Source organism: Ischnura elegans, chromosome 2 (genome assembly GCF_921293095.1).
Source record: "Ischnura elegans chromosome 2, ioIscEleg1.1, whole genome shotgun sequence".
NCBI classification, from domain to species: Eukaryota; Metazoa; Arthropoda; class Insecta; order Odonata; family Coenagrionidae; genus Ischnura; species Ischnura elegans.
The window spans coordinates 1,964,286-1,978,231 of NC_060247.1; the positions used below are offsets into that span (position 1 = coordinate 1,964,286).

Below are 13,946 nucleotides of genomic sequence, written 5' to 3' on the forward strand. Positions count from 1 at the left end.
CCGTCACATTTTGAATTCGTTAATGAAGTCAGCAAAACCAGGTAATAAAATAGATTTCTAAACCCACACTCCTGTTTCACCTCCTTCCTTTCCTCCGATATGTAATTCTAGAATTTTTCACCAACTCACTTCGGCTGGCACAAAACATAACAAACGCCTCCTTCGGCACAAATATTGCATACCTTCAACATTTTCAGGGGTTGATCACACTATCTCCGACTGCAGTCCACAAAATAGACAATTTTTTAATGGATGGTGATTATTATCAAACTTGAGAGGCTTGTAAGGATCTAGTAGCGTATAACCCACTTTAGATCCCATCTATTGAATTACGTAGAACGATATGACGGGTTAAACTTCACACAGATTGTACGCCAAGCATTTGAATAACAATTAAACTATTTGGGATCAAAAATATAACATAATAATGGTGTATAGCTGTAATTAAATCACGAGTCGTTCTCTCCTCAATTCTTTCGCCGAGTCGCTAGAGCGACTTCACTGTCGTCGCTAGCAAAATTCGCTCTTGGCGAATGTTTACATTCGATAATTGCTCGCCAGACAGAACGAGAATAACTTTTTCGTCGCCAGAGGAACTAAGCGAAGCTTATCTGGCGAAATACCTAACGAATGAAAACGAGAATATGAATTTAGTCACCGTTCGCCAATTTTTCCGACAAATCGCGGTTGCTATAGCCAGAAAGAACCAGAATAGACCCCCAGGAGTGGTGCGGCGACAGAGAAATTTATATCCGATAAACGTAAGCATAAATTCAGACGAAAGGCGATGTTTTTTGCATCACTAAATTTCCTCACTTAAAAAACAACTAACTAATCAAATAATTTATAAGCGCCGTGCTGAATAAAAATCATGCACAGCATTGCTTTGTCAATCATTATGCCAATGTACGACCACGAAGTCTCTATACACTTAATTAGTGCATGTACGTGATCATTTTATTATTTTGGCATTTTCCACTGAAAATTCAAAAAATAACTAATAAAACTGTATTGTAGGTTATTTAATGCCTCAAATAGCCATAAAATGCCATTGGTGTATGTTAATTGTTCCTGCACGTTAAGCGGCAGTGAAGTGAAATCACGTATTGCATTTGTTTCCGCAGACGAAAATAGTGGAAGGTTGTAAAACGATCCTGCCTTGGAAGACTTGATCTACCATATAATGTAATGCCTTCAATATCTACGGTAAAAAGTTTGCTAAGCAGGCAAAATGATGTGATTAAAATTGCCGTTGTTAAAAAAAAGTCTTTTTGAATGTTACGCTCACGATGTATTTGAAAAAATATTAGACTGACATGAGTTTACCACGGCACTGGAATAAAAACGGTTTGAATTAAAATTGGTAATATAAGAAAAGATATTAACATGATATTATTTCACGAAAAAATATCACGCAGATATTATGCTGATGTCACTTAAATAAAACAAAAGCAAGATGCAAGAAACTGCGACAAATATAACTCACATAGGTATTATTTTCGGCAAAGAAACGAAAAGGCATACGCATCTGATGGACCCTAAGGCCAAAAAATCTTACGAGTTTGAATTTATTGATTTAAAATTCTCAATAATGACTGAGAAACATGAAAAGGGAATGCAGAATTTTAAAAATAAATAAACTGTAAGCACAGCATCAGCTCTTCACATACGTCATCTGCGGTGGTGCCGAATGCATGGCGCCAAACGAGAGTCAGTTGTTCTGAGAGTTCTTCCAGCGGCCACCAGGCTCGGCTGCCCGGGTGTCGGAAGAGAGTGCCACTACGACTCCAACCACTGATGCGAATAGTTCACCATTGTGAATAGTACATTGTGATCGTGACTACTAATTGTAACCGCAATAGAGAATAAATACGTCCATCCGAACAATTCACGCTGAGTCTCATTGTGTCGTACATCCTACACTATCGCTAAAGCACACTACTTACCTCTAGAAGCATCATTGCAAGAAATACCTCGTACTGCAAGGGTTTTGTCGGGGAGTAGGTTGTAAAAGAGTTCCGTTTCGTCTATGTTATACCATGCGGGGAATACTTCTTAAGATACTTAGGATCGGAGTGTTTTCTTCCACGACTTCGGGTTTACACCGCAGGCATGACCAGCAATTATGAGGGGAGATAACGCTTTGGTGCTTCGCATTAGTATAATCAACCTTCTGCACTCTTAAAATTCTCGATTCGCAATCTATCCCTGAAATACTCTGCATTAGGCTTAGGCATAGCCACTTTCTATGACGTTCTCGTAGATTGAAGTGGGCAAAACCACCCGAACAAAGCTCCTTCTAACTCTTCATGGTCAGCATTCCTTGGGTGCTTTTTTTATTGCGAAGAGCGAATAGGAAGATAAATTACTCTATTACGCCACTCTCATATTACTCTATTATTTTCATTTTCTTGCTTAGACGTGTTTGGTGTTTTTGGCCATAGTGTCTACCATCAAATGTTTTCTATTCACGCAACTCACGGACGTGCGGGTACGCTCCCGACTGCTTTCTGCTGCCCGAGGAACAAAAAAAGATCAAGCATTCGCAAATGATAATTCCGCAATATTTTCACCAAAATGAACTACTTATTTAACGAACGCCAATTTACTACACGAATTTGAGACTGTACACTAGGCCGGCCCTTATTTTTCAGAATTGCGAAAAGTTGTTTTCCTAGTCTCAAAATGATCCAAATGAAGTTTATATTCACATGTTAAAATTTGGTTAATTTAAAATAAGGCCAACCCGTACCCCAAGGGCCCCAAGTACTGAGGACCCTCAATTGAGCTTTTTGGAGCAGAAAACGTGCTATCCCTTTGTAAAATTTAAAAGTAAAGCCCTTTAGGGCCGATTTTCTGTTTGTTTTGACCTATCTCTAAGCGTTTACGAGATATCGTCAGTCGTAATGCAATCCACCCGCCAGGGCGCCACCCCGCACGATGGCGCCGCTGAGGTACGCGCCGCACCACTTACTAGAGACTTCCCCTTCACCCCCTCCCCTCCCTCGACAAAGACTTTCCTCCTGATGACAATATTTACATGCTATTGGTACAGAATTGAATAGGTTGTTCCACTTGTGTCATGATTAATGTTGTTTAAGCCTACAATGACAATTTTAACCCTTCAGTGCCATCCTATGCACTGGGTACCGACCCCTGAAACCTTAATTTGTTGCCACCATACGGCCGTGAACCATTTCAGCAAGTTCCAAAATGCTCTTTATGTACAAAATATTACAAGCATTGCGTCTGTGAGTTATAAAGGAATGAAGGAGATGAGCAGGGCTTCCAAGGTTCCAACAGTAGATAGAAATATTCAAGGAAGAAGAAACGAGGCAGTCAGTTCACGGACAGTGGAGAGATAGTTCTAGTGTACAGTGTGCAAAGGATAGGAAGTGCTAAGTTTTTTAGGATGTAAGGAGAATAATGGCGAAATAAGTAGTTTATCATGAATACATGTGACATTCATTTTAAGAATAGGCCAACAAGGAAAGGCATGAAATCAAGACTAAATCCAGGCATTGAACTGGTTGGAAAAGAAAGTGAAGAAAAACTTGGCTGAAAGTTACCTACAGTGAGAATAGTACTGTGTGTTTTCTCTATCACCTAATGGGTTCGAAATGCATGAGATTTAGTGCGAGAAAAACCGTAAGAAATGCGTTTCATCCATGGTACAAAACGAGATTTCCTGCTATTACGGAAAATAAAGCTATTGAAAAGCTAGAAAAATTACGCAAAGAATGGATGAACGTGTGACCAAATAAAGAGAGAGCGCAAAATATAGTGGATATGAAGAGAAGAGAATCTTTCGTAACAAAACTTGATGATTTGTTTGACATTGCAAGGAGCGGTACCATTGAGTTTTTGAAGCACGAGGAGGAAAGTGCAGTTAATCTCTTGGGTAATGTGCTAGGGCTGAAGAAGTAAAATTCATACGCAATCAAAGAGGAGCACGAATTGCAGTTATTAGTGGAATAGATTTCAATATATTCAAAAAGAAAGAAAAAGATGGTTCTCCGCTCCCAACAGGGACCCGTAGTTCCTAAAAAGGATTGTTAATTGAGAAAGTGTTAACCTGGACATAGCAAAAGCAGAGGTTTTCAAACCACTTGTGGTACCTGAGTGAGGAGTTGTAGGCCTGGCATTCTTTGACGGATCCTTTTCTATATATAAAAAGGAAAACGTAATACTCTGTATGAGGACATGCGGGGGATAATATGATCCACCGAAGAAGGCATTCTATAAACATAAAGACATGACTAAGATATCTATATCAAATTTTGTCACTATTAATTCGAGAAAGCTATTTAATACATTGTAAATATGCACTCCATTCTTTGATGCGCACATGCGAGGATGGGATGAACAACCAAGAACGATTTGCAAATTATTCTCGGTCCACAAGTGGTAAATGACTGTGCAGAGAGAGGGGCGAAACAAATTCAAGGTTTTTTAGTCAGTTAAGGAAGAAAGCTTTAAAAATTTATTACTAAGGGCAAATTTTCAACGTAATACAACCCCTAACGTGCGCAAATACACTTTAATTGCCAAATATGGGGTTTCAGTGAAAGATTAGAAGTACTCTGAAAATCTATTTTATTTTGGTTGATATCTACTGAAATTCATGACCAGCGTGAAAATAAATTGATCAATTGGATTGGAAATATTGTCATTGCAATTTAATTCTTTCTAAAGTAAGCAAATTTTTCCAGAGGCTAGACATTACTAGTGGGAGTAAAGTCTGTGCCGAGGGAGGGGAGGGGGTGGAGGGGAAGTCTTTAGCAAGTGGTGCGGCGCGTACCTCAGCGGCGCCGCATTGCGGGGTAGCGCCCTGGCGGGTGGATTGCATTACGACGGACGATATCTCGTAAACGCTTAGAGATAGGTCAAAACAAACAGAAAATCAGCCCAAATAAAGAACTTTACTTTAAAGTTTTACAAAGGGATAGCACTTTTTCTGCTCCAAAAAACTCAATTGAGGGTCCTCAGTACTTAGGGCCTTTGGGGCACGGGTTGGCCTTATTTTAAATTAACCAAATTTTAACATGTGAATATAAACTTCATTTGGATCATTTTGAGACTAGGAAAACATAACTTTTTGCAATTCTGAAAAATAAGGGCCGGCCTACTGTACACTCCATGTTAACTTCATATCTAATAGATTGCAAGAAAATACATAGATTGGGGACTCTTGGTGAAGGTTCTCCGTCGATGGAAACCCTCGCTATGGCGAGTGGCAGCTCCTAAAGGGAATCGTAAAAATGAATTTTTTAAACATTCTTATTATAGGGTCAATTGACGGTGCCTCGGCTAACTCTCGTAATAGCGGGGGTCTCGCAATAGCCCGTACTCACTTTAACGAGGTTCCACTGTTTATGACTTTCTGATAACTAAAACCGGGAGAACTGGGTCTAGCAACAGTAGAAATTTGTTTTGGGGGATAAAACCCCCCCCAGAGCTCACAGACATTTTAAGTTAAATCTATTTTTACTTAATTGGATTAATATTGCTTATAGAATAGTGTGAGGATTAATAAAATATCCCTCAGAAGGCCGTAAAAATCATCATTTTGAATCTTAATTTTTTTCCGGCGGAAGACCTCCACACCTCCCGCTTACCCTGGAGGGTATGCAATACCCTAAGAACCCCAGTATTAGTTGCGCCTGAAACGCCCCCTAGCCTTAATTCCTAGCTGCACCCCTGTTCCCTGGTACATGACTGTGATCCGTGGGGAAATTAATTTACGCTGGGCAGGCATGGTCTCATGCAACAAATCTTCAAATCCTACCGAAACATGAAGATTGCACTTTGAAAGTACATATATGTTTTTCTTTGATTTACTGATGTGGAGGAAAAGTGACGCGGAGCACTCTGGACGATGTGAAATCGATTTTTGGCCCTTGCATTAAAAAAGGACGAAGACCTTAAACCATATGGATGGAGCGTTTACCTTGTGTGAGCATCTCCTTCTTCTTTTCCATGTCCCCATTTTCTCCAGCCACTGTACCCAAGCAATGGCAAGCCTTAGCAAGTCTCCACCGAACACCAGCTGCCTCATTAAACTGTTAAAATAACACAAGATTTCAGAACATTAGTTTAGAAGTGGTTAAATTGAAGAAAAACAGTCCTCAAAAAACCCAAAGGCACCATAAAAGTCCTAACAATTTATGGTAAAAGTTTCAAGTCTATTTTGATTCATGGAAACATTACATAGTGTTTATTGAAGAGAAAGCCAATTGATCTGAAAAATTCAATAATATTTTTTAAACATTATATATCTTTAAATAATTATTTTAATTTGAATAAATAGCATAGTTTTTTCTTAATAGGCCATTTTTGAAAAATGTTACGTCATTGGATTTTTATGGCCACAATGACTACCTCAGTTTTCTCATTACCAATCAATGAATACACTCTAATCCTAATACTAACATAATGGTCAATGTTTTAAATGTAAACGATTATTAGTTTCACAATCATCATAGGTACTTAAAAGTTTAATTCAAGAAATAATTAAATTGCTCAATAAATGGAAAATGCATCAAGTCATCTCAGTCTTTCACCCTGGACTAATTATGAACACTTGCTAAGATGTTACTTCAAATACTTGTCATGTAATTGCAATTATAATTCTTAGAAACCCATGAGTAGCTTAAAGGTGTTATTTCCTTGACTCAGTCAATATTTATTCCGCAAGAGTTACTTTCCCCTTAGTGTGATGATCAACTCCAGGATTATCCTGTGGTTTCAAAGCATAGAATTGCACCCAGCAGACACACCAAGAAAAGCTAACCATTTGATATCTCTGAATTCATATAATAATGTTATCTGAACATCATGAGGAGTTTACAGGTGCATGGGTAATTGAAGGAATGGGTTTTATGTAGAGATTGTTGAAATAAAGTGAAATCTGTTATTCAGCTGAACTTCTTTAATGGTGGGTACAGAGTGCAGGCCAACTTCACAAGGCACGGTTCGGCGTAAGAGTGAGTGAGAATGCCGGGCGAGACAAAACTCCTGGTCGGCCCAGCGCATGCGCACTAGACCTCTCCCTCCCCCTCCATCGCCACCTGGAGGGAATTCAAAAAGCCTAAACATACTGCCCGCATCGGCAATGTCGAAATAATTACCTTTATTATAATTACATTTATAGCCGCCCGCCGTGACAAGAAGATCGGGGTAGCCAACTTACAGAATGAAAGAAAACATACAAAAATGAATATGGCTTACCACCGAAACAAGTAATTCAACAATAAATATTTAGTTAGGCAATATACATATCTTATTGACAGGGCGCAGAATAAAACCCTTTGAAGTTTTTAGTTTTGCGACTCTAACTAAACCATCATTTCCAATGCATAAAATTTGGTCCTTCGGGCCGGATCTATTCCGGTTTTACTACGATTCCAGCGTTTAATACGTGCAGTATTGTGAAATTTTTCTCCTTTTTTCGGCACTTAATGGACTTTTATTTTAGGTGGAAATTTCTAGAAGCCACGTGGTTCGACAATTTTTCTTCAATAGTGATGGTTTTTCTATGACTCCATCTGCCAGGGTGTGTGCTTCCCTAGGACTTTGAAGAAGTTTCTGCTCTACACGGCCTTTTCTTCATCTTCATCTGGTTCTTGGTGAGATTGACTTGACTGTTGAAACTTTTATTCCTTCGATCGTCTTATTTCGTGTTCAATCATTCCCTTTGAAGTATGTCGAAGGATCTAGAAAGCCTTGTGCAAACTCAAATGAGTAAAAGTGAACTTATTTCTCGTTTTTGGTCAAATACGATGAAATTGGGCAAGGACAGACTAACCGCTAACTTACTCGAGAAACGTAAGGACTTGCTTGATTCGTATTGGAATGCATTTCTTTCGGGCCACTTCGTAGTTTTGGAGCAAGCCGAAGCCGCTAAGACAGAGTACATGAAAAATGATCACTTTTCGCGTGTGGAGGAGCTTTATATTGACGCTTTGTCTAACAGATCTGATTACGTGTCTCAATTAAAATGATCGAATTCATGTGAAAATGAAGTATCATGTAGCGCCTCAGTTAATTCTAATCTTCCGAAAATAGAATTACCTGTTTTTTCTGGCGACCTGTTAGAATGGGAAAGTTTTAAAGAGCAATTCCAAAAGCTAGTGGACGAGGCGCCAGACTTATCAAATGTGCACAAACTTTTATATCTTAAAACCCACCTACGTGGGCCTGCCGCTGAAGTAATACAGAATTTGCCTATCTCTGGGGCGAATTACCAAGGGGCGTGGAATGACTTAGAGAAGCGGTATGGTAGCGCTAGAGTTCTTTCAAATTTCCATATGAAGAGTTTGTTTGAACTTCCAAATATGCAAAGGGCGACTTCTTTTGAACTGAAGCGAGTCCTAGATCAATTTCGCCAAACTATTAGGGTATTTGAAAGCCTTCAAAAGCCAGTTCAAGCATGGGACGAATGGTTCGTATTCCTTTTAGTCAGTAAACTCGATTCTTCTACACGGTTCCAGTGGGAATTATCTCACTCAGAAATGAGTGTGGTGCCGTCCTTTGTGAGTTTGTCTGATTTCCTTGAAAACCGAATTCGTGCCTTGGACGCTTCAAGAGAAGTAGCTTCTTCCAATTCGGCTTCAAATTCAGAGTCAAAGAGGGGTCGAAATAACTCAGTGAAATCACCGAGTCAGTCGAGTAAAATGTTGAATGCAGTGTCGTCAAAGTCTTCGAGAAGAAATAATGCCGCTTGTCCGCTCTGTTCAAGGGGTCATTTTTTGAGCTATTGCTTCGGTTTTAAGGCTCTTAAACCTGAGGAACGAAGAGAAGAAGTCATCAAGCTTTCTCTTTGCCTAAATTGCCTTTCTCGTAATCACGAAGCGAGTCGGTGTCGATCATCAGGTCGGTGTCTAGCGTGTGGCAGCAAGCACCATACGCTACTGCATGAAGCATTTCCGAGACTCGCGGATAATCCTCAATCGGCTGATGCCATACCATTAAAGTCGCCCACGATTTCCCCTTCGACTCCCCCCGGCGCAGTGTTATGTCGCGCAAGCTCTTCAAGTCGAGTGGTTCTCTTAGCGACTTTTTATGCCCAGGTTGAATCACTTACGGGAAAATGTATCACAGTGAGAGGACTCATAGACACTGGGTCTGATACGTCTTTTGTTACGGAATGGTTGGCGCAAACTCTGGGACTTCGGGGATCTAAGGTCAGCGTTCCGATCATGGGCATACAAGGTCATGAAGTGGGTACTGCTTTGAGCATGGTAAACGTGACAGTTACATCCTCCTTCGACAGAAACTTTAAACTAGATCTTCAAGCCTTGGTGCTTAAAAGGCTAACCGCTCTTACGCCCTCCCACTATGCAAAATTGCACCCATGGTCTCATCTGGAGGGGTTGACCTTTGCGGATCCAACTCATGCCATTCCTTCATCAGTTGACCTCATCTTGGGCGCCGATATCTGCGGGGAAATACTTTTAAGTGCAGTTCGCGAAGGGCCTGTAGGAAGTCCTACTGCTCGTTTAACTCCTTTTGGATGGGTGTTAATGGGACCTGTTTCGCGTGCGAAGGATATGCAATTTCATATGTTTTCTTTCATTCTGTAAGTTGGCTACCCCGATCTTCTTGTCACGGCGGGCGGCTATAAATGTAGTGCGAATAGTATCCGCGAATACTCGAATACCTCGAATACTAGAAAGTATTCGATATTCGAGGTTTCGAATAGTTATGCGAAAAGTACCGCCTCGAATACCTCGATTACCTCGAATACTTTGAATTTCGCGTCATACACTGTCGCACGCACGTCGTTGGTAGTTGACTCGGAAAAATGTAGATAACTGTAGTCATTTAGTGCTCGCAGTGCCGTTTTACGCAAGTTGACGAATTACATCAAATTCGTGGATTTTAGCGGTGAAAAGAGTTCGACGAGGGGAACCGAAAATGGTCGGGTGAAAAAATCCGAAAATCCCCGATTCCCCCCACCAGGAGAACCTCAGTGCCGTGGAATAGAATCCTTAGGGCATTTCCCACGATCCGCTATCCCCCTCCATTCAGCACTCGCCTCACCTACTCTGAAGCTTTCCTCTTCTCCGAAATCAAACAAAAGGTCCCAGCTCGCGCAGGGATCGCATTACGAATACCCCTGCTTCGAAAAAAATATCGAGTTATGAGAACAAAAAAAACGTGTTTCACGCCCTCCCCCCTTTTCTCACCCACTGACCTTTTTCTGGCTACCTGTTTCGAAGTTCCCAATTTCTGGAGGTCAACTGCTGTGTGAGTACCGTGGGATACTTACATTAGCGCATTTCCCAAGATCCGGTATCCCTCTCCACTCAGCACTAGCCCCCCCTCTGAGGCTTTCCTCTTCTTTGAAATAAAAAAAAAGATCACAGCTCGCGCAGGGATCATATTACGAAGACCTTAGCTTCGAAAAAATATCAAGTTACACGAGAACAATAGAAACGTGTTTCGGGCCCTCCCATTTCTCCCCCACTGACCTTTTTTTTCCTACCAGCTTCGAAGTTCCCCATTTCTGTGGAGGTCAACCGCTGCATGAGTCATCTATTAGCACAAAAGGTGTCTAAGAATGACTTTCGGAAATTGATGTTACACCTTCATTGAATTGAAATATTAGTAATGTGCGCGTAATTTCAAAAAGAATAAGACCAAACACGACGTATTTCTGAGTTTATTTAAGCATTTTACGCAAAGAAATAAATGTCAAAATACGACTTAGACTTAGCATTCTGGCGAAACTCAATATCCTCGCAACTGAGCTTCTCCGAAGTTGATGCGGTATTTTTTTCGAAAACATATATCAAGTTACAATTTATGAGTTAAGCTATAAATCTCTATTTTCACAGTCGAAGGGATATTTTCTCAGGATATTGGGTTTTTTCCCGCTAGCAATTCAAATTCATCTGCTTATCTCGTGAGAACTTCCAAAGATGGACTGAAAATAATTGAAGAAAATCCGGTGGAGAAGCACCTGTATTTTGCAAAACGCCTCAGAATGTCAGCTAGCACTTGGCAGCAGGAGTGGGGGTAAAGCGATGTTAGTTGAATTAATTATATGCCCAATTGTTTCCATAAAATTAAAATATTCATTAATCAGCTAAATTCCTGTTCGAATCCTTTGAAGGAAATCAAAATTACTCCCCAAAATCTTGTGTTGCCTGCTGCATATGCAACCGAGTCAAACATTCATCGTTTAGTATTCGAGGTATTCGAAATTCGAGGTATTCGAAATTCGAGGTATTCGAATATTCGAGCAATGATTTAATATTCGAATTCGATATTCGAATTCGAGAAATCTGCTATTCGACCCATCTCTAGTTTTATGCTTTTTTAGCGAGTGGTTATCTAAAATCTTCCAAAGTACATGTCAGTCATCAGTGGATTAAGGTGTATTGCACCTTGATTTTTCGTGCCACTTTGTCTGAGAATAGTTTCAAGCTATTAACTCGATTCATTTGCCTTGACAACAAAAGCATGTGTGCTGATAGAAGAGAAAAAGATGAATATAAGCTCTCTACAATTTGCATTGTCTTGAATGAAGTGACCAAAAATCTGCATAAATGTTTTATAATGCACCTAAAGTTTTACTCGCTGTTGATCAGCAGTTCTCACCTGCAATTTTCATTCCAATGTATCGCAAATTTTGAGCGGAAAACACTTGTAGAGCAGCTACTGGATGACCGAAAAGCATTTGGATCTTACATAGGGGAAGTTCAAGGTTGTAACGTTTCAATTAATTTCACTTATTTTCACACGTCACTTACAAATATTTTATTTCACTTTAAATAATACATACTCGGGAGCAAGGGAACACCCGTCCGCCATAACTAACACAATCCGACTCCCCCCTTTTTACTTCATCCCGCGCCATCAACAATCACAACAATTACCTCACTCCACCTCTGCTGCTTATTATTGCTTCTATTACGTCACACCAAAAACCAAAACAAACCACTCAAAATTAGGTGTTACATTTGCCCCATTGGAAAAGAAAATGGAATGACATGCAATTTTCTTTTTCAAAGCCTTCAAAAACAAAGTATTAAGGGTTATGGGCGTGGCCCCAACGCCTTCAGTTTTGAACTTCCCCCTTAAGTTAATAGTAATTAATTTTTTTTTTTACAATGGGAACACATGTCATATCACATTAGCAGAATATGCCTCGTTGACCATTTGATCGGATGTAACATCGGCTTTGACATGAATAATGTACCAGATTGCTAATAATATTTAGGAAAATAATGAACACTTGAAACCATAACTTTTAAAACACATTCATACCTCTTCTATTGCTGCTGAAAGCCAGAGCACTTCACTCCCCCTTTCCATCTCATAAACACAGTTCACTCCACTTCACACACTGGCATTTTATTATTCTATTTGTCACACTTCTTTTACTTATCACTCCCCTTCTTTGTTCACTTTACTCATTCATTCATCATTGTCATCATTCATTCCAAGCATATAAATATTAACTATGTACTTAATAAATAATCAACAAACACTTTTGTAATCATCCATATCAAATTATTACACATGTATTTACCTTCATTTTTTTTGTCATATCACCCTTCCACCGTCTCTCTAGGGTGTAATTACTTTCGCCACTTATCGAATTGCCCTATTTTAAATTTTACTCTCTTCCTTTTCTCTTTCCTCCTTCTTCTCTCCACCCGATTTTCGTCCTTTCTTACGTTATTTTCACGTATCCTAAATATTCTCACGATCTTCTCAGAGTCACTTTCTCCTGCTGATCTAAGCTCGGTTATGTGATTGTTTCCTTCCGCCATCATGGAATTGACAAGGTGCTGTCGCTCCGGTTGGCGCGCCTCCGCTACATTGTTTAGTGCAGGCCGCTGATCAGCTGCTCTCTCGTCCGGCCGGTGAACGTATCCATCGCCGCGAAAGTTATTGTCCCGTCGTCCCTCTCTCTGCTGGCTCGACGCCTGCCACTTCCGCTGCTGCGACTTCCATCCATGCTGCTGGCTGTGCTGGAACGCGCCTCCCGACGTCCTCCACGCACGCTCCTCACGGGGTCCTGATGTATGCCTCCCATCAAACGTCGGGACCTTCAACTGTACCGCGGATGTCATTGTGACGCCGGGTCTCGTGCCTTTCTCATGCACGATGCGTTGGACTGCTTCCTCATCTAGCCCAGCTGCCTTTGAGGTGGATTCTTGTCCTATCTCGTCCGCCATCTTCCCGGGCACTTCTTCCGCTTGTTTTTCCTTTCTCCCCTTACATTCTCGCCGAAACGCCGCTAGCCCTTCGTTGATGCTTTTCATTGTCTCCTCCAACTTTTTGTCTCTTTCTTCTTGTTTGCTATCTCGCCTCTCCAGTTCTGCTTCCCATTTTCTATCTCGACTCTCCCGTTCTTCTTCCCATTTTCTATTTCGACTCTTCTGTTCTTCTAGCATCTGTCTTAGTAGCATCCGCAGGTCACTGTATCCTTGGTCCTGCGTCTCCATCTCAAACTCATGTGTCTCTATATCTACCCCTTCTTTTATCAAAAGCGGCTTTAAACGCTCCTGCAGCTCAAATTTCGCCCCTTGGGTCGTCGATCCCCGATCCCTCAACAAACTTTGTAAATCCACCTTTTTCAGTTCGTAAAATTTTTTCACTCCCGCCATCTTGAATTCCCGCTCTCTACGACGCGACTCGTTCCTCAGGCTTTCCGTGGTCTCGATCCTCTCGAGAAGTCGTGCCCTACACGTTGCGGCGCCAAAATGTAACGTTTCAATTAATTTCACTTATTTTCACACGTCACTTACAAATATTTTATTTCACTTTAAATAATACATACTCGGGAGCAAGGGAACACCCGTCTGCCATAACTAACACAATCCGACTCCCCCCTTTTTACTTCATCCCGCGCCATCAACAATCACAACAATTACCTCACTCCACCTCTGCTGCTTATTATTGCTTCTATTACGTCACACCAAAAACCA

At 40.7% G+C, this 13,946-nt stretch overlaps 1 protein-coding gene across 2 annotated transcripts in view; it reads right to left on the reverse strand.

Annotated features, from left to right (window-relative positions):
- The window catches only part of LOC124153325 (regulator of microtubule dynamics protein 1-like), a 105,103-nt gene that overhangs the window by 68,049 nt on the left and 23,108 nt on the right, over positions 1-13,946 (reverse strand). For both annotated transcript variants that reach the window (XM_046526424.1, XM_046526425.1), the window contains exon 4: positions 5,951-6,062. In XM_046526424.1, the coding sequence (XP_046382380.1) occupies positions 5,951-6,062 (112 nt within the window). The remainder of the gene's footprint in view (positions 1-5,950; positions 6,063-13,946) is intronic.